We start from the raw sequence: 26,927 nt of genomic DNA on the forward strand, positions 1-26,927 counted from the left end.
CAGTCATGACTTACCAAATTATCTTTCTTAGAATATTCAGCACAACAAGCATTGTCTAAAGGTTGACGTACTGCAGATTGTGCATGCATGCATGCATAGAGTTGAAGTTTAAAACCTCGTTAATTTGGTGTTTAGGATTGAATTTGAATAAATAACACATTATATATATATATGTATGTGTGTGTGTGTGTGTGTTTAAGCTATATTGAAAGTAGAAGTGAATGACTTAGTCCATCAACGGACCTAATTACTTGATTCTAGCAGTCTTGGCATAGAAGAAGATGACAAGAGCAAAAAGACCGTCATCATGTCATTACATTCATACTAGTCTAAATATTGACTCCGTTTAACAAAATTTCCAAGTCCCATAACGCGTATATGCAAATTTTACTTATTTTCCAACAAGAAAATAGGCACAAACTTTTTTGATATGCTGCAATGCTCATCTACAAATAGAGGCAAAGGGAGCCAAGAATAACACAACAAACCCTTCATTCATCTCTCTATCTATCTAGCTAACAAATGCCGGCAATGGCCTCGAAAACCGCCTCGGTTTGCGTACTCTTTTCCCTTTTGATTTTTGTGTTGCTATCTCAGCAAACTCTTGCAAAACCTACTGATCCCCATGGTCATCAGCATGACTCCTTCAAGTTCATCCAACACTTGGAGGGATGCCACAAGGGTCAAAACGTCAGTGGGTTGCAAGAGCTCAAAAAATACCTCACCAAATTCGGCTACTTGAATTATGATCACTCAAAACACGCCAACGACGATGAGTTTGATGACCTTCTAGAGTCCGCCATCAAGTCATACCAAAAAAGCTTCCACTTGAATGTCACCGGAAGTCTAGACACTACCACGGTGAAACAAATGATGGTGCCAAGATGTGGTGTACCGGATGTTGTCAATGGCACACGAAAGGGAACAAAAAAGCACAACCGCAAGCTCAAGTCCATCCATGGAGTTTCTTATTATGAGTTCTTCTTCCCTGGTCCGCTAAGATGGCCACCTACGAAAACCCATTTGAGATATCGCTTTGCTTCGAGTGCAAGCCAAGTCCCCGGCACAGAGAATGTGAGGTCTATATGTGCACAAGCATTTCAGAGATGGGCACAAGTGACCAGTTTCACATTTGAGGAAGTGCCTGCTACTTCATCAGCTGACATTACCATTGGCTTTCACCGGGGCGCCCATGGAGATATGGCCCCATTTGACGGCTTCAAAGGGGCTTTAGCACACGCGAATCCGCCTACAGGTGGTAATTTCCATTTTGATGCAGATGAGAAGTGGAGTGCCAATCCAGGACCCAATGAGGTAGACTTGGAATCCGTCGCTGTGCACGAAATTGGTCATCTTCTAGGACTTGATCACAATCTTGACCTCCCCGATGCGATCATGTATCCCAAATTTTCTTATGGGATTGTAAAACGTGATCTGACTGGGGATGACATTGATGGAATACGTGCTTTGTATGGTTTACAGTAGCAAACTTATCATTGATAAGAAGAGCAAGGAATAAGTTGACTGCATTCAAGTCCCTTTAATCAAAGAAAATAATATAGGCTAGGATTGATACAACAAGTATGGTTTTTTTTTTTGAAGATGATGTACTATTTTTCTTTCGTGTTCGTGTTCGTTTTTTGGTTGCAGATGACATAATAAAAGTCCTTATGAGACTTATGCTTATGCTATTTCCTCAGTTCTTTCTGCAGAGTCTGGATTCATGTCCTCTTTGTTGTACTTCTTTTTGCACCTAATAAGTTTTTACTTTGAAAAGTGCATTTAGCTGAATGGGTTAAGAGCATTCACTCTGCGCTCGAAGTCTAATTAGTTTGATCTCCCCTCCCCCAATGTCGCTTACATGAAAAGAAAAAGCATGGCTAGCATAGATGTTTGGAGGGATCAGGAGGCGTTCTATATGAGGGGCTAGGTTTGTGTATTCGCTTTGTGAATGGTAGGCAACTGAGTTGTCCGATGACCAAGCCCAGGTGTGTAGGGTTTAGGGTTTTGTTGTCCGAAGACCAAGGCCTGCTTGTCTAATCCTTCGCTACCCTCACTGTTGTCGTAAGGGGGGAAAAATCCTTACAGTTGTGTACATATGCATGTAAGTTTTTGCATTAATTTCATCAAGCTTGGTACAAACCATAGAGGGGAGCAACCCACAAGTGATATTAGGCAGGGGGAGACTTGAGCTCATATAGACCTTGTGTACATGGGTGAATACTATTAACCATTTGGCTACAAACCCATTGCAACACTGGATATTTCTTCTTATTGCATATATCAGATGGAAAATTACCACAATCTTGGTTTGAAGCAAACAAGTTTGGCAAGAACTTCATGATTTAATTTCCTTCGGAAATTCCTCGATAAACTTTATGACTACTTTGCAAGCGTTTATAGCTGCAAGAGGCCCAAAGGTGTCAACTGAGTTGTGTCCTGTTTGCCCACCTGCTATATCCAACAGCCCTCGGATGACAATCACCAGAAAGCCATTCGACAAGCTTGTTTGCCAAAACCTCACAGCACGTTAACCATTTTGCAGATAAATACGAGCTTAATTATTTTTCAGAATGTTAAATGAATCATGCAGATGTATGAAATGCTTACCATCACCACTGCTGAACTTTCCATGTCCACAGATGAAACCCGAAAAGTTTTAAAAAGGAAGTCCCTGTAAGCGGCATTGTCCACAAAAATGTTGGATGCTGAGCCTCTAAGGCCAACAACTAGCTTCGGCTTCTGTGGCAAACACACACTTGAATTTACGCATTGGTTCAGATTGATCCCCTATAGTAGTAGTATGACAGAAGCTACAATTAGTTTTGGGGAATTGATTTCCGCAAAAATCCTTTCTCCCTCTGCACCATCCTCGATTCTCATTTGATTTATCTAGTCCAAAGCAAATAAATAAACACAGGTGCAAAAAGCGGCGTGCAAAAATCACATCCCTTAGTTTTCAGGAAAAAATAAATACGGATTTCAACTTATAGCTGCTACGCTACAAAGGTTTTGGTATCAATCCTTTTCATTTCTAGTTATCCAAGATTATTGCAGCACAGAAATGAGGTGATGTGGATGACTGACCTTCACGTTGGATGCAACATGTAGCCACTGGCGAGTAGTGTTTGCCCAAAAAATTGGTCGAGCGGTGTTGGCCTTTCCGGACTCAGAGAAGAATTCATAACTAAATCCAATGTGTCCCAACAGGTTATCTCCTCCTTCTGGTACATTGTATCCTTTGAAGTCCAAGCCAGCGACGTCATTGTAATTCACAGTTCCACTTGGGTTCTGTCCGTAATTAAAACCAATATTGCAATTTTTAGGACATAGAAAGATGGAAAAAGATTAAGAATGTACTAAACTTACCAGCCAATCCCAAATGCCAGCGTGAGCAAACTGTTGAGGAATACATCACCAATTGACATGGAATTATTGGCGTTTCCGGCAATGCCAAAATGGACAATTCCTACAATGTCAAACAGATCCACCATTTGCTGTGTTGCTGCAGCAGCATTCACCTGATTCAGAAGTGTTTCGAATTTCATCAGGATGACTCGAAAGATTACCCTTAACCACGAAAGATTACCCTTAACCAGTTACAACATGAAAATGCAGCGCAATACGGGGCTCTTTCTCTTTCTTGTGTCAATAAAACGGATAAAAATGGCCAAATTCTATGTGTGTTAAGATTCCGAGAGCTGTGTGATAGTAACTAACTTTTCGTGCATTAAGTAGTTTCACTCTGAGAAGGTCTTCGATGTGGTTATGTATTCTGAAAACTATAGTTCCAATCCCTGAACGGGATCTGCCATGAGATTTTGAGGGCCATGTGCAAAACTTAAACTAAGCCCTAACATGATTTAACACAATAATACATGAGAAATTTTTTTGAGTGAATCAGTGCCATAAATTAAGCAGCCAGCGTTTAAATGAAAGATTGAACATTGCAAACTTTTTGGTGCGTTAGCAGACAGTAAGCATGGCTCACTGTTACAATGTTACAACTGTGATAAGACCAAAATACGGTCCTTTGCGGTTAACTTCTTTGATCAGATTCAAAGATTTCCTGTTTAATGATAAAGAAAACGAAGAAACAGCTAGCAGGGAGAACAAAACCAGCATAACGAAGCATTCCGACACCTGTTTTGCAGTCATGGTCGCGGCGTTGAAAAGAAATTGTTGAAAAAAAAATATGAACTTGCTGATCAGAATTACTTGCCATTGAAGCCACTTGTATAAGCTTTCATTCCATTGACCACCAAAGTCTCTGTGCCACTGTGCATAACTTCCTGATCCTAGGTGGAATGCCACTTGCATACTTGATATAAAAAGTTTCTCCAATCGAAGTGTTATTTGCTAACTGGATTTGAAGGCTTGGTGATTTGGAGTCAAATTTGACATCAACGTTAAATTTATTTTTAACATTTTTTTAATAATTACAACCATTTAAAGCTCTATTTAAATAATAAAATAACATTTAACAATTCAGTTGAAGAAGTACAAAATTTGACATGAGATTTCAGATTGTCACATCAGCCATCAATTGTAATTTGACGCTTATAATTTGACATTTCCTTTGAAAATGATCTAAGAAAGCACAGAAAATGATATATTCATAGTAGTAATTATCATTGTCTAAGTATATAAACATCAGGATTAGTCGAACATTATGCATTTGGGACATTAATATATGGTTACGAAGATAATGACATCGATAATCATCTGCGTAACATTTTGACCACTTCAACATTTACTGATGGAACAATAATTCGACGAGGAATGGATAATGGCACCGATAATCATCTGTAGCGGGTCAGCTATGAACAGGGTTCCGTGGCCGGTCTGTGACCCTGGATGCCAAAAGCATCCTTGGGGCGGAGACGATGGGGTTAGTCCATGGATTTCTGATAAACTTCAAGCTAGTTTCAAAACTTGAATTCAATTTTTTATCACAGCTAAGAAATGATTCAGAACTCAAAAATCGCCGCGCACACTTCTTTTACGTCGCCAATCATTCGGCGCAGGCACTTCTAAGGGTTAGTTGCAACAGCATCCATCTCAAGAGTTAGGAACAAGATGCAACAATTTCACATCTCACTTTGTTTATTTAGAGAAACATCATATCTTTCAATGTAAAGATATTTAAAAATTTCGTTAACTGGATTGTAAATTTAGATACAATAAACAAGTAATGATCCCAGCCCCTTTACAGACCCTACAACTTAGGACCTCACAAGTACAAAATTATGCCGCACAAAGCATGAAACGGGCGAAAAACCCTCTTCACATCCTTAGTTCTAGGCATCGAGAAGGACGGAAGCTTTGCACCTTGAAAAAGATGAATCCGCAGACACCGACCTCGTTCGTTAGATAATAATTACCCGGGGCAAATTTTGATCTTTGTTCCTCCTCACTATGATATCCAAAAAAAGAAATGTATGAAGACCACACACGGATTTCACCTATTTTGAAGCCCCTCAATTGCCTTCTTCCACTGCCAAGCTCTTTGTTTTGCATCCTCAAATTGCAGTACCTTTTTCGGCTGAAAAAATTACATAGTATCAGAAAAGGAAATGCAACTACGTAAAACTTGAGAAGCAATTTCATCAACTCAAGGCTATAACAGCATCGCATTTCATGGCATTCCAGAGTTCAATGTCATATTATCGTAAATACACTGTAAACTGTAAAGTATTTTCTCAGTAATAGAGCCATGCCGCAGAATCTTAGGGGAAACTGAGTGAAAATGATATGTGACTCAGAGAGAACAGGAAGTAAGGGCATACCGTACAAATCTTGAACTGTGATGGACTAGCGACTTGGATGCTGAAGTCATTAGAGTTGTCCGACCAGATTATATTTCCCTTCACTATTAGCTTTGCAGGATCCACATAAATCAATTTTGGCTTGTTGGTGAGGATAAGCTGCACCTTCTTGCTTGTCAGTTTCTGAATTTTCTTCACCATTGAGATCATAAGAACCGACTCTCCAGGCTCCAGGAATTGTTGCCTATTAGCATGGTAAAACATAGATTAAAACATCGACTTGGATTTCATAAAAGAAAGAAGCAAAGGCAATTGCTATAGTAATTAGAAATAAAACGTTTAACCTTCAAATCAAGTGTCAGTTAAGCATATTTAGATCCAAGATTCTTTCCAAGAAACAGGAATAACATTACAATTATTACACAGAAGTTCACAAAATACTTCGTAAGCAAAATAATCTAGGTCTTACAAGTAAAACAAGTGATGCTAAACGCAAAGCACGGGTGTAGAGAATACCATTTGGAATCAAAGGAATCAATTGAAGCAAGCCTAGTTACATGACCAGATCCTTCAGAAGAAGATGTGGCACCACTGTTACCCTCATTTTGTTTTGCTGCACCATCTCCAATGTGTAAGGGGTTCCATGAGTTATCGCGGCTATCACCCTTATCTGACTGAACACCAAAAGCATATAAACACAATGTTTTAATAAACAATTTAAAAATGCCCATGCAAGAATGGAATAATATAAGCAAGAGTTGAATTTCTCCATATAAATATTTCCAAAACAAAATTGAAATCCATACCCCCGTCTCCAAAGCCAGTTTTGGAGGAGTTTGTGCTCGTAAATTTTTCCAGTCAACTCCCTTAAAGAATGGATGCATCTTCAGTGCAGCATAACCGTCCGGTCCGGCACCTGGTCTTCTGCTGGGATCTAAATCCTGAAACAGTTACATTCCCAAGAACATAAGTGGTGTATAACTCCATATAATTTTGAAGAAAAAGAGTCCCATAATTTTTTTTGATAATATGGATGTTGTCTTTCCAGTTCACCAAAAAAACATTTTTTTGTTCCAGAGTGGGTGGAGGGCTATTTACTTGGTCTAACCGGCTGTCATCCTAAGGGAAGGCTAGATATCACTAGCACAATTACTAATAGAAGCTGAATTGCAATAAGTATAAGTTGATAGCTTACCAATAACCGGTCGATAAGGCCTTTAGCTTCCTCTGAAAAATTATTTGGAAACCTAAGATCTCTTGCTATAATTCTTTGGAAAATAAGCCACTCGCTTGCATCTTTGAACGGAGAAGTTCCTGAAAGCATTTGGTACAAGGTGCAACCAAGTGCCCAGAGGTCATTTCTGTTTTGATATTTTCAAACGAGCAAAAAAATATATGTTATCCTACATAGTTCATAATTTTTAAGAACAGACAAAATGAACAAGGAAAAAAATAAAGAACAGAAAACTAGTAGTCAAAAGCAGTCAAAAACGTAAAAGCCCTAGTCACTCAACACAAGTGCCTTACCCGAAAGTTGCAGGCGAAGAATTCAGGACTTCGGGAGGGACATAAGCAGCTGTCCCCACAAATGTGCAGGCCTTATCATCTACACAATCATCCAGAAAAGAATTTTATCATATTAATCAAATTTCAAACTTGGAACCATGGAGCCTTCTCATGACTAAAATTATAAGATACCTGATGCTGCATTCGGAAGAACTGTAATTCGGCTATCCTGCATGGGCTTTACACTCCCAAAATCAGCAATCTTAATGTTACCCTCTGATGTAAGAAGCAAGTTCTCTGGCTGCCATTTGAAAATCTATTAGCATTTTCAAATGATTAAGTTGCACATAAGTATAGTCTTGAGAGAATACCTTTATATCTCTGTGAATCAATCCCATACTATGTATGTATTCAAGTGCGTCTACAACTTCTGCTGCATAGAAGCGAGCTTCGTCCTCAGAGAGACGACCTTTCTGCGCACAATTCAAGAACAAAATATAATATTTACATAATCCTTGATGTGCAATTAAACATGAAAATCACATCATCAAGGGGATTCTCTCATTGAAAAGGTAAAGGCAGAGGAATTTGAGAATAACATGGAAAACAAATGTTTTTAAGGTTAAAGCTCACCCTAGTTATTTGATCAAAAAGTTCTCCACCTTCACAGGATTCAAGTGCCATGTCTTCGCACAAAATTAGAGAGGCCGGTGTCAAATAGATTCCGGAATGGGAATACAACAACCAATAAATAACAAAGAATACAAAGACACTGAACCAGAAAGAATACGTGAATCTGAAACAAGTACAGAAGATATGGAGATTTCTAAAAGGTTACAACCAGAATACCTACACAATGAAAAGGAATCTTGAAAGGTAAAGAATAGCCGCACAATTCCTGGATGATCCAGCTGATCAAGAACAATACGTTCCAACTTCACATAAGCTGTTTTATTTTCTTTGGTGATGAATTTTTTGTCCATGATCTTTAATGCATAGACAGTTCCAGTGTCCTTCTTCTTAGCTCTCACAACCTGAAATTTATTGGAAATAAGAGACAAATAAGAACACAGCAAACTTTAAGCATCACAAACAGTTCAGCAGCCATATGTATATTGTATTCTTTCATCGATTAAAAGTTTTGAAACATGTTCATTATGACAGCAATCACATAGCCAGCAACATCCTTATAAGAATACCAGCAACATCCTTATAAAATATCAGGAAGTGAACTATCTTTAATTCCTGTCGAAACTGAAGCCTATAGAGAACCCAAAAATCTGATATTTTCCCGACTCGCCTTGTAATCTCAAAACTTCTTCTACCAGCGTGATAACATATTAGCAAACTGAAAATCCTATGTCCATAATCCCAAGATTCCCAACTAAAAATCCTATGTCCTTGAATTTATTATAAGCTCACACCAATCAAATGCAGGTTTGAAACTCTGAAAGTCCCAAGTAAAAACACAAATCACATAAGCATCCCAACTTATAAAACTGATCGACCCATGTAACGGTTATTTTTCTCCTTCCATTACATTGTAAAATTTTAGCAATTTTTCGACTAGTTCATGCAAAGTTGCGAAATATAGCAAAAGCAGGACTTCCTTCAAACCACAGGGTATGTTCTTTTGCAACAATTGATATTTTCCACAACCTATTAGCAATTATTATAAATTTGCAAGAAATTTATAGCATTTACAAATGAATTGCATCATTCAAACTACAAGAAAACCTCAGATGACAAAACACCAATTTAACAAAATCAAAACAACAAATAAACCAATAAATTTAAATAAAAAAATTAAAAATGGGACCTTGGAGTAGGAACCAACGCCATAGATCTTGCCCAATTCAAAGTCTTGAATGGTGAAATGCTCCTGGGGAGCCCTGAAAGCGAAACTCTTGGATCTCGGAACATTGCTGTTGGCACCATTAGAAGAATTCCCCTGAATCTTCAACTTAGCATCAAAATCTTTCTCCATTGCCAACATATCTTTTCTCTCCCAATACGCCTTTACATGTTAAGCACTCTCTCTCTCTAGAAACCCAATTTCTCTCTCTACAGGAAAAGCCTTGGGAGGAGAGCAAAGACCATCACTTGGATGGGAAGAGAGTTCCCTTGTCCCCCTTTCTCTGATATTCTCCTCTGTAAAAAGAAAAGGTGAGGAGGAGAATTGGACTAGATGGGATTGGATTCCTGATTGTTTGAAATGTGGGTATGTGTGTATTCAGAGGAGGATGAGCAGCTTTAGCTTTGGTTCCAATTTCAAAACCCTAGAAAGTAGAGAGATTAAATTATTGTGTAATGGGGAGGAGAGAGAGAGAGAGAGAGAGAGAGAGTGTGTGTGTGTGTGTGTGTGTGTGTGGAGTAATATTAGTTATTGGATGGAGGAGAGGAGAGGGAGGTATGGGGATGGAAGAAGAGAGGAGAGAGGGCACATGCCACATGGGATTCAATGATGAATAGATGGATGGATAGATGAATGGCTTGTTTCCCAACCCCTAAAGCCCTAAAAATGGAAAATTGGAGGGAGTGGCGATGAAATTTGCTCATGCATTTGCCATTGCTGGTGTTATGATTGTACGCTTTCTAAGCCCTTTTGTGGATGTGGAGGAGAGAGCATTGCAATGTCTACTGGGCTTCTCACTAACGGGTCAAAATCTTAAGTAATGTTTTCTCGTCAAACTTATTTAACACAAAATTGTTTATATAATTAATCTGTGAATTTGAACCGTAAATTAAAAAAGAAGCTATCCAATAATGAGTCTAAATTTCTATATCTATAATACCTTATGTTGTCGGATTGTGTGATAAAGAGAACATTTCCAAAAGATAATCAATTTCAGTTGTTTTTTACGTCCGAAGTGATGACATAGAAATGGAAGTGCAAATGGTGAAAATAAGTGCAATGGCATAAATGGTATTTAGATTCAATGGAAGGTTCAGTTGGTCCTGTTAGGCACCCAAATACACAAAAGATAATAACATAACAGAAAATTTGCAAAACTTTCCGGTTTCCGGCGACAACGGAACACGGTTGTGTCATTCAGCATGAGTTTGCTTTCCCTAAAACTTCCTATATCGTTTTCTTCCATTTCAATTCGAAACTAGCCATTGCCTGGACCATGTCCATTTTGTTGATTTTCGTCCTCAACACCGTTTATATCTCCATAATGAGCCCATGGCAGAAATGATTCCAATAAGACTGCAAGTGCATTTCGATTTGCAACATCGCGTGGAGCACGGCCAAACTCCACCGGATTGCCAACATTTGCAACATTACCGGGAGCATGGCCGCCCTCCCTTGGATCACCCAAAAATTGTTGCAAAACTTCTGGCGGGGCAGTTGGCACTGACAAAGAGAAATCTGAAACTAACAAGTGGGCGTACCTATAGCAAACAAGCAAGCAGTCAGACATTCTACCAAATTCAGGTTTAACATAAGCATATATAACTTTGTAAGTTTATGCAACAGTGATAAACAAAGTACTAGGAAAGAAGTAGCTGAAATGCAAAACTGTTACCGCACACTTGCTCGTTTTTCTCGGATGAGAATGCTTCTTTTCTCACGCATGCCCAATCGTCCTTATCGCTACTATTATGTCTTAGTGTCTCTATCACAAGCTCTGCAGCATCCCTCAGCAAATCATGCATATCTGGGAGCCTCCATAGAAGAAAATTCCTCTCAACGTATATGTTTATTAGGTGATCCAAGGATGGGATTCCTACTTGATCTGCTTGGGAAATACGGATTTTTGAGTATCTGCGCCCACACCTTGTCCTTCAAAGGTACCTTTTCCACTAATTTTTTTAAGACTGACGGGTGAAGCATCAATGCCTGTTTCATAAGATCAGCTCAAGTAGACGAGGCATTTTCCCGTGCACCTTTGAAGATTCTTCTTTCTCAAGATAGAAATGGCAAATGGCAAGGGAATATGAAAAATTTGGAAACAACCATAAGGAGTTATCTCTTTTATATTCTTCAGAGAACCGTTCTAGCCATGCATACTCCTCTGCCCTCGACGAAGAATAGTCAATGCAGAACATGGCCCCCATTGGATCATCAGAATCTAGTGAAAGTAACAACTTGCAAACTTCTAAAGCAGATCGATGGCAACCACACCTATCCATATTTCTCATGTGAGTAAAAGGTACCGTGAACAGAGACTTGTTTGTTTCATGGCTGTATTTTAGTTGGCAATTACCCTGCAAGGGTGTGAACATTGGATTACATGCACATTCCAAAGCATATAAGCATTTCGAGATAAGTTCAGCTGATATTTGATGTTCACCCGAAAACTTATAGTACTCTGCCATGGTTATAAGCGAATCCAAATGATAAGGATTGTATAACAAAATACTTGCAATTCCATTGATATCATGTATAGCTTTGGCAGCTTCAAATGCCCTCTGAGCTTGAAGGTAGGATGAGGAATGTACATATCTGCACATAAGATCAAAATCCAGATTATGATGCATGGATCAAAATCCAGATCAAAACCAAACCAAAAGGACGCGAAATCACATATCATATTTGAGAACTACTTTCTTGACAACGGTTAACAATTCTCTACATTGACTCAAGCCCATCAGTAGCACCAGCTTTCTTCTAAGTGCAGAAAAAATTGATGGCACTAGCAGTTTTTGTACTCATTTCAAGATACAACAACAAGCAAAGAGAATGATCCTACCGAACGTGGTGATATACATCAATCACTTGAAGAAATTCCATGGAAAAAGAGCCACCCCAGCGACGCCAATGCTCTGATGCAGTGACAAGTATGGTTTTTCTAGGAATATGAGCAGCACGTCTTCCACCACGCACCAGTCTAGAACTGCCACCACTTCGCTCATGTTTCTCAAAGGACTTTACCACCTTAGAGCCAAAGATTCTCCGCAGCTCAGTGTCAGCACAGAGGGCGCACATGGCTTAGCCAAATTCTCACAACCATTTCCGCTGGCTGCTTTTTCCGAGGCATCCAAAGAAATGGATTCAAGAATCCCATCCAAGGGCTTTTCGACATTGGAAGCAGCCGAAGAAGAGGAAGAAGCCTCTTTGCCTTTCTTCTTTTTCTTCTTCTTTGATTTTTGATCGTTGGTTGAAGCTACACCGGCCTTCGTTTTCAGCTCAGGCACAACAACCACGGGTTCATCAACAGTTTCTGATTCATCCTCCTGCAACCACCCAAGACCCCCACAAAAAATTAGAAAAAACACCCTGACAATTTTAAGTTCTATACAAAAACTCTTCAAGAGCTCAATCGGAGAAAAAAAGCCCCATACCTATCCACTTGTCATGCTCTAACTGATTCTTACTCTCCCATTTCCAATTCAATTCGGTTTTTTCTAAAGTTTCGAGTTTGAAGTGTTTTTCTCTAAAGTGCAAAGTTTCGACGGCTTAGGCTCCAAAAAAACATCCAAAGTAAAACCCTTTTAACGTATCCAACGACAACCCATCACAGCTAGAAGATCACTCAGCACATTGAACGCAAAAATCAATAAAATTTTCACCATTTAAATTATAATTCGTTTCATTTTCTTAAATCCACTTAAAAGCAAAAAATAAGAATTAAATTAAAAAAAGTGAACCTGGTGGTTGTCGTCGTCTCCGCCGCCGTTGAGGAGGTCAAGGGGATTGATTTTAACTTTTCCATTGAGCTGCTGGCTTTCTTCTTCTCCTTCTGATTCGGATACTATTACGTGTCGGTCTTCTTCTTCTTGTTCCTTCAAAACTTTCTTCAGCATTCGACCCGACATCGCCGCAGTAATCCGAAGCTCGATTCTCTCAAAATTCTCAATCTTTTCTATTCAAATCAGCTTCAGTGATTCACCAACCGACAAATAAAACTCAAATTGCCAAAAAACTCGAGCTCAAGTCCGAATTCGATTACTGGATTCTGGATATCCCAATAGGAAACAAGATGACTAAACGACATCACTTCGGTGCTGGGTTGGTCAATTTGCCACGATAAGTCGATAACAATAGTATTATGAGTTTATATTTGGGTAAATTGCATTTTACTTCCTCGGTTTGAGTATAATTGCAAACTTATATAATATTTTTAAAATATTTCAATCTCATACTCAAACTTTTATTTTGTTACAATTTTATAAATCCATTGATTAAATCGTTAAGTGATGACGTGACAAATACACAACTCACATATTTGATCATATGGCATATAAAAAATAATTGGTTATCAAAAAACAATTTAGTATTATCATTTATATTTGGATAAATTACATTTTACTTCTTCAGGTTTGAGTGCAATTGCAATCTTATATAATATTTTAAAAATATTTCAATCTTATACTCAAACTTTTATTTTGTTACAATTTCATACATCTGTTAATTAAACCGTTAAATAATGACGTGACAAATACATGACCCACATATTTGATCATGTGGTATATAAAAAATAATTGGTTATCAAAAAACAATTTAAACAAAAAAATTAAGTGTTGTTTAAACAAACAATATGATTTATAATAAAGGTTTGGGAGTGGGCTAATAATATGGTTCAAATTTATCTTTGACGGGAATCGAATATAAAATTTTCACTTACAAGTGAAAAGAATACTACTAAATCATAATACTAAGTGCTGCATATGTAATTTTAGGATTAAAAAAGTTAGATTTAGTCCAAATTTTGATAGTGTATTTAGTAAAAACTCAAAAATTGTATATCTTCAAATTTAACTCTTTGATTAACTTGCTACATAACAAACTTTGAGTGAATGTTTCATTCCTATTTTACCCCCCAATGAGTGGTTGGTACACGTAATGCTCATTAATTATTAACTTATGATATGTATTTAATGTTCTCTCTAAAACGTTTTGAGTAATATTTATTTATATTTAAAAAGTGAGATAATCAGTGGCAAATCACGGTTATCCACTTTTTTCAGGAACTGAAAAGACTTACAGAGGCATTATAGCCTCCCTCTGGCCACAAGTCTGGCTTCCACACCAACAGCGGGCTTCAAACCTGAGACCTCCAATTTTTAGTTTTAAGGAAACTTCGTAATCCGTCTTTTACCACAAGGGTAGACCAATTTTTTAAACCATATTTACAAATCAAGTGATATGTCACAAATAGAAAATAAACACATTAATCAACACTTAAGTTATAATTTAATCATTAACAACAGCGTTATACGATATACAAAATATAACCTAAAAAATAGTCCCCCTCGTATTACCCCTTTTTATTCAATGTAGTTGGCACACAAGCTGGCGTGTTAGTTGTTACTGCAAATTGTTGAGGTGTGTGCTATTTCCACACTACTTTTTAGTTTTCACACACTTTTAGTTAATTTCTGTTATTTGAATCTGATTCGAGACTAAAAATTAAAAGTGTGTGTGAAGTAAAAATAGATGCGTAGATAGCACATTCCTTATACAGTTAGGCATATTGTACACGTGGACAAACAAGAGTTTACTTCAAACTTTGTTGCGATAAGAAAATTGTCAGATCTTTTTCCTAGGAATCCTAAGGATTCCGTGATTGTAACCATTCATCGTAAATTTTGTAGCCAGTTTTTATTAGATATTATTTATATTTAATTTTAAAATTTAAATTTAAAATAATTTATAATTACACGAAATACGATAAATAATAATGATCAGGAAATTCTTAGTTTTCTTGAAAAAAGAATCCTGCAGGATCAGTTTCCAAGAAAAGTAAGTGTGAGGTTACAAATAACAAAGCTGCACTAATGACGCTGCAGCTTGTATGATTGTATCTAATCCGCTGGGGAATATGCTTGCAGGGATTCTAAATCTATCACTTTCTTGCAATTAGTGCTTAATCAATTACACAGAGAGGGACAAGGATTATCTGCCCTCCACTTCAGATGCCTTTTTTGTACTTTCTTGTATGTGTGATCATGATTAAATCATGTCAATATTATATATTATTATTTATTTTTATCTTATTATCTTTATGAAAAATAATATAAAATATTGATATAACTTAAATGTGACCACACAAAACAGAACGACATGGGAAGGGCACTGGAAGTGGAGGGCAGCCAATCCTTGTCCCAGACATAGATACTTAACAAAGAGTCAAATAACATAGTAAACAGATATAAAGCGTTGAGTTGAACGAGAAATTTTTTATTCTGACCAGAACAGATGAGAAATTTTATTTTTTATATTATTAACCTTTTAACACATATACTCTATTATTTAAAATATGTATGCTAAAAACTTAATAACTTAAAAAATAAAATTTCACGTCACTATTATTAAAACATTTCCATCACGACTACAAATTTCTGGAGTTGAAGAGGGAACTATAAACGATTACGATTAATATTAAGCTCGTGTCAGACTGAGAGTGATATTTTGTTTGGTTGGTGAGTTTATAATGGTGGTTCAGAGTCGCTGTTGTGGAGATGAGAGTGGTGCAGTGACGGTGAGGATGAAGAGAGACAGGGAGGTGCTAAGGAGTCTATTTTTAGCGGCGGTGGTGGTGATGGCGCTGCTTCCGATATGGGGTATGGCCGCCGCAGAACAACAGCACCACCAACGAGGTGGAGGTGGGGAGAAGAAGCTGAGGTTTGGGACAGATGGGCAGTTTAAGATTCTGCAAGTGGCGGATATGCACTATGCCGATGGCAAGACCACGCCCTGTTTGGATGTGCTGCCGTCCCAGTTTCCAACTTGCTCTGACCTCAACACCACCGCCTTTGTCCTCCGCATGATCGAGGCGGAGAAGCCGAATCTCATCGTCTTCACCGGTATTTGTCCCCCCCTTCTCATCATTGCTGTTGATGCTTATAGACAAGGACATTGATGCAAAACATAATCTTCTGTCCACTATTTAGCTGATGATCATTGGTTTTGGTTTAGCATAGGACATCGTTTTAGCTGATAAGCACTGTATTTTGTTTAGCAAAGTTTTGATTTAGCCATGATACTCGGCTTTCTGATTGGTTCTCCAATCTGAACTTTGTGTTACAGGAGATAACATATTCGGGTTTGATGCCACAAATGGTGCTAAATCTTTGAACGAGGCATACGCCCCAGCAATCGCGTCCAACATCCCGTGGGCAGCTGTGTTGGGGAACCATGATCAGGAATCCGACCTCTCGAGGGAAGGGGTAATGAAACACATTGTTGGGTTGAAGAACACTCTGGCTCAATTTAATCCTTTAGACCAAGATGATATTGATGGTTTTGGGAACTACAACCTAGAGGTCGCCGGAGTTGAGGGCTCTGGTTTTGAAAACAAATCGGTTCTCAATCTTTACTTCCTTGACAGCGGAGATTACTCCACGGTTCCCTCCATCGGTGGTTATGGTTGGATCAAACCCTCCCAACAATATTGGTTTGAACAAACTTCTGCAAAGCTTCAGGTACTAATTTGGCTATTTTGCTCACCGTTTTTTTTATGGATCACGTGTACCTAAACTAGTCATTTCCATCAACCCTTGCACAAGATCGATATGTGATGATTAAGATCCACTTTGACTTTGAGCAAGTAACTTATTTCTAATTAGTTCTGATGAGACCCTTTTTTCCCCTACAGAAAGCGTACATAAGCAAGCCACTGCCCCAGAAAGCACCTGCGCCAGGGCTCGCATACTTTCACATACCATTGCCGGAATTTGCTAGTTTTGACTCATCAAACTTTACCGGAGTGAGGCAAGAAGGCATTAGCTCTGCTTCTGTGAACTCGGGCTTCTTCACAACCATGGTTGCAGCAGGAGATGTGAAGGCTGTGTTCACAGGTCACGATCACCTCAATGACTTCTGCGGGGAGCTAACTGGCATAAACCTTTGTTATGCTGGGGGATTTGGATACCATGCTTATGGGAAGGCTGGATGGGATCGCAGAGCAAGGGTGGTGGTAGCAAACTTAGAGAAAACAAAAAAGGGAGGTTGGGGAGTGGTCAAGTCAATCAAAACATGGAAGCGCCTTGATGATGAGCACCTCACTGCTTTTGATGGTCAGGTTCTCTGGAGCAAGAGCTCTGTAGGTACGTATTCCTTAGAGTAGCACGAAAACTTTCAGTGCTGCCCTATTCCTAGCTCTTTCTAGACATTGATAAGTGGTCTTCTAGGAACATATTAAGTGGTCTTTGTTCCGTTTATGCATAAAATAACAACGTAACAAGCTTGAGATTGACTAAATAATAATTTGCATCCGTGTAGGCTTTTTACTTGATTTCATTTCATGGATAATTCTTATATGCTCATCTATGTGGAGATGTTTAATTGCCCAAAACTTCGGCCTGTTCACTAAAAGTTGCAGTTTTCTGAACAACTTGTTAAGTTGTTCGATCCCATGCTTATGTGATACTGGATCTAGAGTTGTGTTTTTATCTGTCCAGCTTGTTATAATTAATATAACAGCTTTGCCACAATAATACGACAGTAAAATTGTTTCTTCGGCTTCTCAACTTTCTTCATTGTGTTGGTCGCAAGGCATCGTTGCTTGCTGCTAAAGGAATCCCTTATACACGGAGACTCTAGTTTCCTCATACACTTCTAGACCATCTTAGCCAAACACCTTCTCCCCATTTCTCACTCAAAATCCGAAAGAGAAGCCGGAAACATCTGATCTTGATCTATGATAATGATGAATTGTGTTAAATATTGTATCCGCTGCTTCAACTGTCATTATGGTATAATATTATTGCAAAGGTCAAAATTCATTTGTGTTTCTCACAGACTATCGCCTGCTTCATCTCATTTTCTTGTTTCATCTATATTGAACAGGTATTCGTAGAAAACCTGTTGGCGGTAATTGAGTAACGAGCACAAGGCAAGAAACGAGGCATAAGAAAGTTGTGGAAATCCTGGCGAGGAAATTGTCATTTGTTTGTTTGTAATTTAACAGACAATAAATGAAATCTATCAAAAAAGGGAGTAATGTACTGTTTGTATGCTATGTAAGTGCATTCTGAAATAAGGTAAGCAGGACCCAGAAAAATGATGTAACAAGGTTGATTGTCATTATACTATAGACCGGTTATCTACAATTGGTGACAATTTGTTGATCGTGCAAGCCATCGTCGCTGCAGCAAATTCTCTACGCGGGACATCTTCTGAAATCGTCAAACCATTTGCAGATCAACTATGAGCACTTGTTTGATGTCGGTGAGCAGTAGATCTTCCGGCAAACAAGGCTGGTTGCTCGGGTTTGGAAAAACTAATTGTTTCAGTTTTCATCATTAGAGCAACTGATGACATGGTTGGCCTATGATTGGCATCTTGTTGAACACATAATAATCCGATATGGATGTATCTCGAAAATTCGTCTGCGCTGCATGAATCTTTCAACAATGGATCCATCAGCTCCAACACTTTCCCTTCATTCCACAACTGCCAAGCCTGCATGAGGTCGAGGATATAAGAGTAACACATCTAATTAAGTTGATAGATAGGTAGCTAATCAGGCTTACATGTGCTAAAAGAGTAGCTGCAGTATCTGTGAGATGAAAGCCTAAAAAGTTCCTTCTCCCAGTTACGATCTCAAGCAAGAGTACGCTGAAGCTAAAAACATTTGATTTTATGGAGCAAAACCCACCCATAGCATATTCGGGAGTCATGTAACCACTAATTGGACGTCCAAAATAGTTGCAATCAAAGATGAGTTATGAAAGTCAATATATATAGGTATATAAATAAGTTGTTTGAGACTAAGCATAGAAGTATAATTAAGTTCAAGAAACTAAGTACCGTCAATTCTTCTCGTGTTTCCTTCAGTTTGATCATCAACTCCAAACATTCTAGCCATCACAAAGTTTGATATTTTTGGATTCATATTAACATCTAATAGGATATTGCTCGGTTTCAAATCGCGATGTATAACTCTAAGCCTTGAATCTTCATGAAGATATAGAATTTCTTGAGCTATTCCTCCTATTATCATGCAATGTCTCGACCAATCCAATTGTTCTCGTTTTTTCAATTCTATACTCACATTAATCGGCAAACAAAGAGTAGTAAGTAATAATATATGCAAGAAATAACACACAGTTAACAAACATGGGTACGTTCATCAAAACTAACCAAAAAATTGTTGTAACAAAACATGGGTACATTTATAAAAAAAGATATGATGTTTAATAACATTATTAAATTTCTTCAATTAAACTTGACATGGATACATTCTCAAATCCATGAAATAGAATGTACCCATATATGTGACAACCCATTCCAAATTTTACGTTTTTATTTTAATTTAAAAGCGTGAATTTACGAAATTGTCCTAGAGGCAAGGACTTTGACTTATGTTGACCATCGTCTAGAGAGACGTATGACTTATTCTTTTAACATATTCTCGTAGTACTCGTGGATGTGAACACATAGGCGAAAGCCGTTTGTGAGTCTGGATTATAACAGTATAGTTATGGACGTTTGAAAATGGCTATTTAAAATTTAGTTATAAATTATTTAAATTCCCACCTTGTGGGAAAGTGGCCAATCTGATTTTAGGCACAAATAGGAACGAACCAATTAAATTAGAGGGAGAGGGTGAGACCCAATCAGAAATAGAAAGAAGAAAAGAAAAAATAAAAAAAATAAAAATCCCAGCTTTCCCGTGGGTTTTTCCAACTCGCAACCACCATTTTCCAAGGTCGATTCCGGCCAACTCCGGTGGAGTTTTTCGATGCCACCACCACCATCTTGAAGCTCTCATTCCCCTCTACAAAACCCACCCAAGAACCACCTTGATTAACCACGGTATGTGGCGATTTGAGGCCACGAAAGTTGGCGGTTCTCAAGGTGCTCCAGGCACCCTTTTTGATTTTCTGGCAAATCGGCAAAGTGATGGCCGATGCCACCACTTGGGCTTTGTAGCCCATGATCCCAGGAGCAAAACCCAACCAACCTTGACCCCGTTGAACCACTGTAGAAGACGAATCGACACCGGGAAGTTTTAGGCACCCGCCGGCTTTGTGGGAAAAATTGACCATCTTTCGTCCACTTTTGGACTTCATGTCAGGTATGAAAGTTGCTCCACTCACTGAGATCTTCAGTTATGTGAAGTTTGAGAATTTTTGGAAATAGTTGGATTTTCCGCAAATTAGGCTCCATCTGAATGCAATTGGTTTCTCTGCTAGATTGCCATGGATGAAGTATGATGTTTTATTTACCGCATCTAATGATCTTACTTATGGATTGCAGGATGAAGTTATCAAGTTAAATGAACAAGTTAGCCATTTGAAAAGTTTGGTAAGCATCTTATGCCTTGGTTTATGTTCAAGCTTGAGCTTCTTAGTTGGCCATCAATCACTATATTTTCATTCATTTATTTGGGATGTGGTGGCACTGTTGATGCCATAGCTATCAATCCTAGGATTTTTCATTTATAACACTTAGATTTATTTTAATCTATTAGTTTATAAAGTTTCTATGTAAAAAAGTGTTTGTGGTTTCAGACAGCCAGTGGGGGAACCATCTTTACCAAATAAAAGAATCCAGTTTTGTATTTTCAACGTGTTAATCCTTTTCCTTTGTTAACTCTTCGTTTTGATTTTTTACTGAACTATATTTTGCATCTTTATCTCGGGTAGATTTTTAAATACAACATTGGTGATACAATACCACCTACAAATGAATGGTTTCTTATAGCATGCATATCCATATATTGCCAATGTCACTTCATTGGTTCCTAGGTACTAGACTGGGAAGGATTAAAAAGGGTTCAATTCGTCCTAGAATTGGATTTTGTTTTCCCCTTCATTGCATTTGAATATTAAGCTTTGTCCATAATTCGCTAAAAAACATTGTCTATTATGTTTGTGTACGGATGGTTGAATTGAAGGCTTTATTCGAAGATTTCCTACAATCTCAACAATTGCAGTTGGAGGAAACTACCGAATAAAATGGTAGTCAATGGTGTTCTTTGTTATTCTATTTTCATATAAACAATACAAATATTCTGTAATTTTTTAGTTTAATGAAATGTAACTAATTTGTTCAACATACTAATGTATATAACCTTTTGAATTTAAGGTAATTAATGTGACATGGTGATCATATTCGATTTGTGTTTGTTATGAGACAGTGGAGCTTTCTAAACCAGCTCACAAACAATCCTCGATCCTTCTTCCTTGCTGCTAGACTTAGTTTTGACGAAAAAGCTCCTCCAAGAATCAATTTTCTCCCCCTCTTCCTTGCTGCTCAACAAAGGAAGGTTAGTTTGTGCTCCTAATTTCTTTTAGGGTTATTTTTTCTGCTACGACAATGTTTTGTTGGTGACTGAGAAACCTGAATAAAACTGTAATTTATGTGTTACTAAAGCATCTGCATTGTTTTTTCGGTCAAGCATGTTGGTTATTTGTTCTCAGAAATGCAACTTTTACTAAGTATTCTATGTTGCTGCACGGGGATCATATATGCTACAAAACTAAACTAAACTAATATAAACTGAGATAATGCATTTTCTGACTTTGATAAGTTGTCGCATCATCCTAGGACATAGTGTTTGGTGCCATTTTCATGGATTTGAGCCATATTTCTATATCAACTATAGAATCACCCCTGACGGTATATCTAGGTTTCATCGAATTCTTGAGGTAATGTTTTGACTTTATTTCTTGAACAGCTCAGATGTCTTTGTCTTTGTTTTTGTTAAGTTGCATTACTTTAATTCGTTATGTCTTTTCAGTTTCATTAACATTCGATAACATGCAGAGCATGAATTACTTTCTTGAATGAAACGCCTACATGCAGGGAAATGCGTTCTATGGTTGATTATCACATAATTTCTTCGACGATAAATGTTCTCCCACTTCTTTCATGTCTTTCTTTGTGTATCATTGTATTGGTCTAATTTACTCTTTGTAAGGACAATATTTGGAGGGCAGTTCTCATGTGTCTTGCACCTTGCATATCAATGTGTACTACAATGTTTCCATCATGTGGCTTATGCCTAATAATGTTTTATTCCTCTTCTATGCTTCCCCGAACTGTCAGCATTCTTGAAAAAGGCATATAAATTGATGGCCTTTCAAATTTATATTTTTGGTGTCCTGAAATTGAGTTCACCTAATGAAAGCCAATATCTATTGTAATTGTGAATTGCAGGCACTATTTATATGTCTCCTCTTACCATTTTTGTCAACATTATGGGGAATTCCATTTGGTTAACTGCCAAACTATCTTGTAGCTTGATTTCTAAAAATGGGTACCTTATCAGCTGGTAAGATATTAGCTGCTGCCTTCTCTTCTCTTTGAAAGTTATTTAAATTTCATTTAATTTGTCATGCTAAATATCATATCAGTTCAGCCTACAAAAAAAAAAAAGAAAAAAAAAAGAGAGATGAGAAATTATATGTGGCATAGTATGTGCATATGTCGTATTTTTCATAGGCTAATGTTGTTGTAGGAATGACTCTTTAGCTGAGTTGGTTGTAACATCTCCCTCAACGAGAAAGAACCAAACATAATTGATTCTTATCGAACAATGCAATTTTATAAGATTTCATGAATGTTGAAGTTTGTCCTCAATGTCCTCATGTTGTCAAAACTATTATGCATGTTACGAATGGTCTGATAGTATTCATATGGGGTTTAGGGTTCAATGTTCACATTCTTGCTTCGTGTGTTTTTAATCTTTTCTAACCAACTACTATGTTCTGATTGATTATCCTGTTAGTTAACTCTCTATATACTTTAGTGTAGCCATGGGTAATGAAAAGGGAAACAGTTAATGGGAAAAAGAACTGGCACCAAATTTTGACAGAAGTGGGACTGAGAAATTTATTCATGCCAAGGAAGTTGTTTTCTAAAATTAATTATGAGCTTTATGTGCAACGTGGAGAATGTGTGGGTTATTATTTCTTTCTGCTCCTAACTTTCTTGGGAACTTTCAGGTATGAGGGAAGACTGGGTTGCGAAAAATGCAAAACAACCAGCTCCTAAACCAGTAGATATGAGCGTCAGTTCCAACAATTTGGTAAAGGATGGAGCGAGAGGAAGCGATGCTTTTTACGGTGGCGGAAGCTGCTCCCCCAGTGGCAAGATCGCGTGGGGTAGATTTTAACTATTGCTAAATAATGGTCAGTTGGTGGGACGATATTGACTTCACCAAGGGACATGGAAAGGAGACATGGTATCGTAAATATGAAGTAAAACTTTTTTGTTACGTATTAGACCGAATTGGTTTGAGCATAATAGAGTTGATTGGTATGAGTATGAATGGTTTTAAAATTATTGATGAAAAGGTATTGTTTGAGACGCATGATGGCTAAAAGATAAACACTGGGTTTTAATAGAAAACGTAGACAATTCAAATTTCTGATTTATATTGGTGAATTTTGTTTGAAAATTGGATTTATATTTGCAATTCACATTTATATTATAGTTTTCTTCGTAAGTGATCTTGGCCAATTTTGAAACTACTTAGTTTCATTCTAATTTCCGTAGTTTATAATACTTAACCAACTAAAAGTGCCTTTCTTTTGAATATTGTTCAATATATTTTGGCCAATTGACAATCCTAAAAGATTTACTTAGGCGCACATCAAATTTGTGTATTATACATGTACCTAAGATATAATGCTAGATATCTCTTTATATTGTCTCATATTCTATAAAAAGATTTAAAGTACTCTCTCTCTCTGCATGAAAACTATGTATCCATTTCATCATGCATTTTTTAGTAAAGCTACTATGTTTTTGTAATTTTTTTAACTGAGGAGGAGGACAGAGGCTAAATTACCTCCAATTTGTTGTAATTTTGCTTGCTACTTGATTATAAAAATGCAAAACAAAATCCGTCCGTGATTACATATTTGTATTATGAGTTTAGACGTTTTTCCAGTGTAAGGCATATCTTGCACATGCATGTAAATGGTACAAATTGTTTCTGGTTTTGGACAGTAAGCTTTTGAGTTTTATAATACTTGCAAGAGGACTCTGACTCGAGTGAACAAATTTAGTGTTTGAGGATAGAGTTGGTTCTCTTTAATACATACTATAACAAAGGCCTAGAAATTTTCCTTCAAGGAATATGCATATGTTTTTTTTCGCATCTTGGCATCTTGGCCTGCAGTTTATGTGAAGGGCATTAATGTGTGTTATCTACATTGGTGCATTTGAGGGTGTGATTCCGTTCTTACTGTCTTCTTAGCGCATCTTTCTGTGCAAATTATTCTTGCATGTTGCGACTAATACATTCAATCCCCGCAGCGAAGCGCGGACACATTTTTTAGTAAGAACTATTGTGAGGTAAATCATAAATATAGGGAGGTGATTTACTCTCTATTTCTAGCAATTAGATTGAATAAATCAAACGAAAACAACATACATGATTAAACAAACAGTGGGGCAGAGAAATAGAGGTAAATTGTCAAGATAAGATGGATCCTGACATCTATCATAATCCTCATTTTTCTTCGCCTTCTTTCTCATGGCAGAATTCGCATATCAGTGGGGCATGGATTTGTCGGGAAATAGTCTTTATTTAGATAGATTGACGTGCTATATTGTCACGTATATTGTCAACCTAGACCAGTGATAATGTACACTCTTTCTTTGATATGTGAGTCCATATTCATAGTATAGAAATGTATTCATTTTCTTTGCATTGACTAGACCTATGATACTATCGATTGAAGGATTATTAGTTTTTATCATCTTGTGCCTTTGTCTATGCATAACCGAGATTTCAAATTACAACATCACTAGAATACAAACCATAGTTGAATATAATAAAATAAACAAGAAATAAAGACATCGGAAAATTTACGAATTTCGGCAAAATCCTGCCTATGTCCTCAGAAATATATTGCTTTTCACTATGAGAATAATAACAAGTACAAGATACACTTGAGTTAAATCAACATAAATCAAAACTGAAACCCTTGTACACCATCTCACAGTATTTCGCAAGAGCTTACCCAACCCCAAGATGCCACTCTTTTCTCTCTGATTTCCTCTCCTCCGTGTTCCCCTTCGGATGCTTACCAAATGCACAAATACAGCATCTAGTTAAATACATACACCAGCAACCCATTAAACTGACACCAACAACTAAGACCAATTGGTCTTTAATTCACACGCCAAATTCAAACTCTTTGCTGTACGTAGTCTACGCGTGCAATCCTTGAACGAAGACTTCCACGCCACAACCGAAAACAAACACATGGTCTTCAATTGTTGTCGTCAACACATGACCCATAATTAATCACAACAATTAAGTCTATACAAGTGAATTTGTTTTGGCATAAAAACTCTCTTTCAGCTTTCACCGTCCTGTTCGGGATAAAATCTACGAAACGGACACTATTAGTTTTGTATCTAGTTCTAGTTTCAACTGCGGAAGTAATAAACTACAAGGCAAAGGAACGTAAAAAAGACCTTATGGGACTCAAGACCGAATGGGTTTGCTCTAGAACAAAATACCTTATGGGTTTCCCCTATCCTTTGAATCTAATCCTGATGCTCTGATATTTCATTAATAAAAAAGACCTTGCAGGAGTACCAAGACCAAATGGGTTTGCTCTAGAACATACAAGTTTTCCTTTTACAAATGAAATCGATAAGATAGAAATTACGAAATCTTGACATGCGAATCTGATACTCGTTCCAGATTCTGATAATATATACTACAAGAAGTACGAGCTTGAATTCACCCTATGCCAAATGCATCTAAGTATAACTCAACGGTATGAATAGTAAATGGACTGAAGTCTGTCAGAGAAGTTATCAACTATACTGTTTTTATTGGTCAAGCAAATCTGAGAACTTCAACTTCCACATAAGGAAACAAGATTTTACGTACATTCTGAAGAATATTGCTTTTACTGATATATTTAACTTACCAATGCTGCAATGGCAGCATGGTTTATATACAGTTTGCATATACACGCATGCAATAAACAACAATAAAGGTAGCATATAAACAACATTAAAGGTGGCAGAAGCCATGTGATTGTCTGGCTGGGATTATTCCTTCTGTTGTCCAGGTTGTACAGCAGATAGTTGAGAGAATGTGCAGGTTGGGATTATTCCTTCGGTTGCAGATTGCAGCGGGAAGGTTGTGATTGAATTGGTGGTGCTGACGTGGACCTTTCATTAGGGTGTAAAGATTTATTCAAACTAGGTTTATCACGCCCCCGCAAGCTGACAGGGCGTTGACGAACAGGAAGCTTGGAGATAAGATAATGGAAGCGAACAGATGACAAACCTTTGGTTAAAAAATCGGCAATTTGGTATGTGGTAGCCACATAACCAACTTCGATTTCCTTGCGAATGACCTTGTCCCGGATGTAGTGATAATCCACTTCAACATGGCGCATGCGAGCTTGATAAACGGGATTGGAAGCAACAGCAATGGCGCTGATATTATCACACCAGAGACGAGGTGGCTGTAATGGAAGATATAGATCACGGAATAGATTGCGAAACCATGAGAGATGGGCAGAAGTATAGGCAAGTTGACGATACTCCGCCTCTGTGCTAGACCGTGACACTCCACGTTGCTTTTTCGAACTCCAGGAAATTAAATTATCGCCAAGAAATATGCAATGACCGCCAGTGGAACGACGGTTATCAGGGTCGCCAGCGTAGTCAGCATCAGCGAAGGCAGTTAGAGTGAGAGGACTGGATTTGTAAATTAAGCCATGATCATGTGTGCCTTTCAAATACCGTAATATGCGTTTGACTGCAGCCCAATG

At 37.7% G+C, this 26,927-nt stretch overlaps 3 protein-coding genes, 2 long non-coding RNA genes and 3 pseudogenes across 13 annotated transcripts in view; 3 read left to right on the forward strand and 5 right to left on the reverse strand.

The window, feature by feature from the left end:
• The first annotated feature begins 461 nt into the window (after positions 1-461).
• LOC137719443 (metalloendoproteinase 2-MMP pseudogene) lies at positions 462-1,699 on the forward strand (annotated as a pseudogene). Its single transcript, XR_015953626.1, has one exon. The product of XR_015953626.1 is annotated as a metalloendoproteinase 2-MMP pseudogene (transcript).
• Positions 1,700-2,338: 639 nt separating this feature from the next.
• Positions 2,339-4,158, reverse strand: LOC137719754 (bark storage protein A-like; annotated as a pseudogene).
• Positions 4,159-5,068: 910 nt separating this feature from the next.
• Positions 5,069-9,962, reverse strand: LOC137720450 (3-phosphoinositide-dependent protein kinase 1). Its single transcript, XM_068459522.2, has 11 exons — positions 9,094-9,962; positions 8,128-8,308; positions 7,908-7,960; positions 7,646-7,747; positions 7,467-7,575; positions 7,296-7,374; positions 6,964-7,129; positions 6,575-6,709; positions 6,285-6,442; positions 5,790-6,012; positions 5,069-5,545 (listed from the first exon to the last, which is right to left on the reverse strand). The coding sequence occupies exons 1-11, from the start codon at positions 9,268-9,270 to the stop codon at positions 5,462-5,464; spliced, it is 1,467 nt and encodes a 488-aa protein (XP_068315623.2). The 5' UTR covers positions 9,271-9,962; the 3' UTR covers positions 5,069-5,461.
• A 209-nt stretch (positions 9,963-10,171) lies between these two features.
• On the reverse strand, positions 10,172-13,216 carry LOC137719755 (uncharacterized; annotated as a pseudogene). The gene is made up of 4 exons (XR_015963650.1): positions 12,870-13,216; positions 11,972-12,455; positions 10,816-11,724; positions 10,172-10,670 (listed from the first exon to the last, which is right to left on the reverse strand). The product of XR_015963650.1 is annotated as an uncharacterized LOC137719755 (transcript).
• Positions 13,217-15,369: 2,153 nt separating this feature from the next.
• LOC137720522 (putative inactive purple acid phosphatase 29) lies at positions 15,370-18,275 on the forward strand. Its single transcript, XM_068459604.2, has 4 exons — positions 15,370-16,028; positions 16,252-16,646; positions 16,820-17,270; positions 18,013-18,275. Exons 1-4 carry the CDS (start codon positions 15,656-15,658, stop codon positions 18,042-18,044), a joined length of 1,251 nt encoding a protein of 416 aa, XP_068315705.2. The 5' UTR covers positions 15,370-15,655; the 3' UTR covers positions 18,045-18,275.
• LOC137719756 (uncharacterized) lies at positions 18,227-19,279 on the reverse strand. The gene is made up of 2 exons (XR_015963661.1): positions 18,699-19,279; positions 18,227-18,627 (listed from the first exon to the last, which is right to left on the reverse strand). It is a non-coding gene; the product is annotated as an uncharacterized LOC137719756 (long non-coding RNA).
• Positions 19,280-20,245: 966 nt separating this feature from the next.
• LOC148699084 (uncharacterized) overlaps positions 20,246-26,927 on the forward strand; it is a 108,189-nt gene continuing 101,507 nt past the window's right edge. Inside the window, exons 1-6 of one of the 7 annotated variants that reach the window (XR_015963675.1) lie at positions 20,318-20,475; positions 21,068-21,131; positions 21,311-21,439; positions 21,721-21,821; positions 22,333-22,447; positions 23,121-23,908. This is a non-coding gene — a long non-coding RNA (uncharacterized LOC148699084). Of the gene's footprint in view, positions 21,132-21,258; positions 21,440-21,720; positions 22,448-23,120; positions 24,152-26,927 lie in introns of those variants that run through there. The other 6 variants (XR_015963674.1, XR_015963672.1, XR_015963670.1 and 3 more) reach the window with 6 other exon arrangements.
• Positions 25,943-26,927, reverse strand: part of LOC137720638 (putative LRR receptor-like serine/threonine-protein kinase At3g47570) — a 52,924-nt gene continuing 51,939 nt past the window's right edge. The window contains exon 3 of the mRNA XM_088695870.1: positions 25,943-26,035. The gene's annotated coding sequence lies outside the window, so the exon portion shown is untranslated. The remainder of the gene's footprint in view (positions 26,036-26,927) is intronic.

The sequence above is a fragment of the Pyrus communis genome, chromosome 1 (genome assembly GCF_041283825.1).
Source record: "Pyrus communis isolate YQ-2024b chromosome 1, ASM4128382v1, whole genome shotgun sequence".
Lineage (NCBI taxonomy): Eukaryota > Viridiplantae > Streptophyta > Magnoliopsida > Rosales > Rosaceae > Pyrus > Pyrus communis.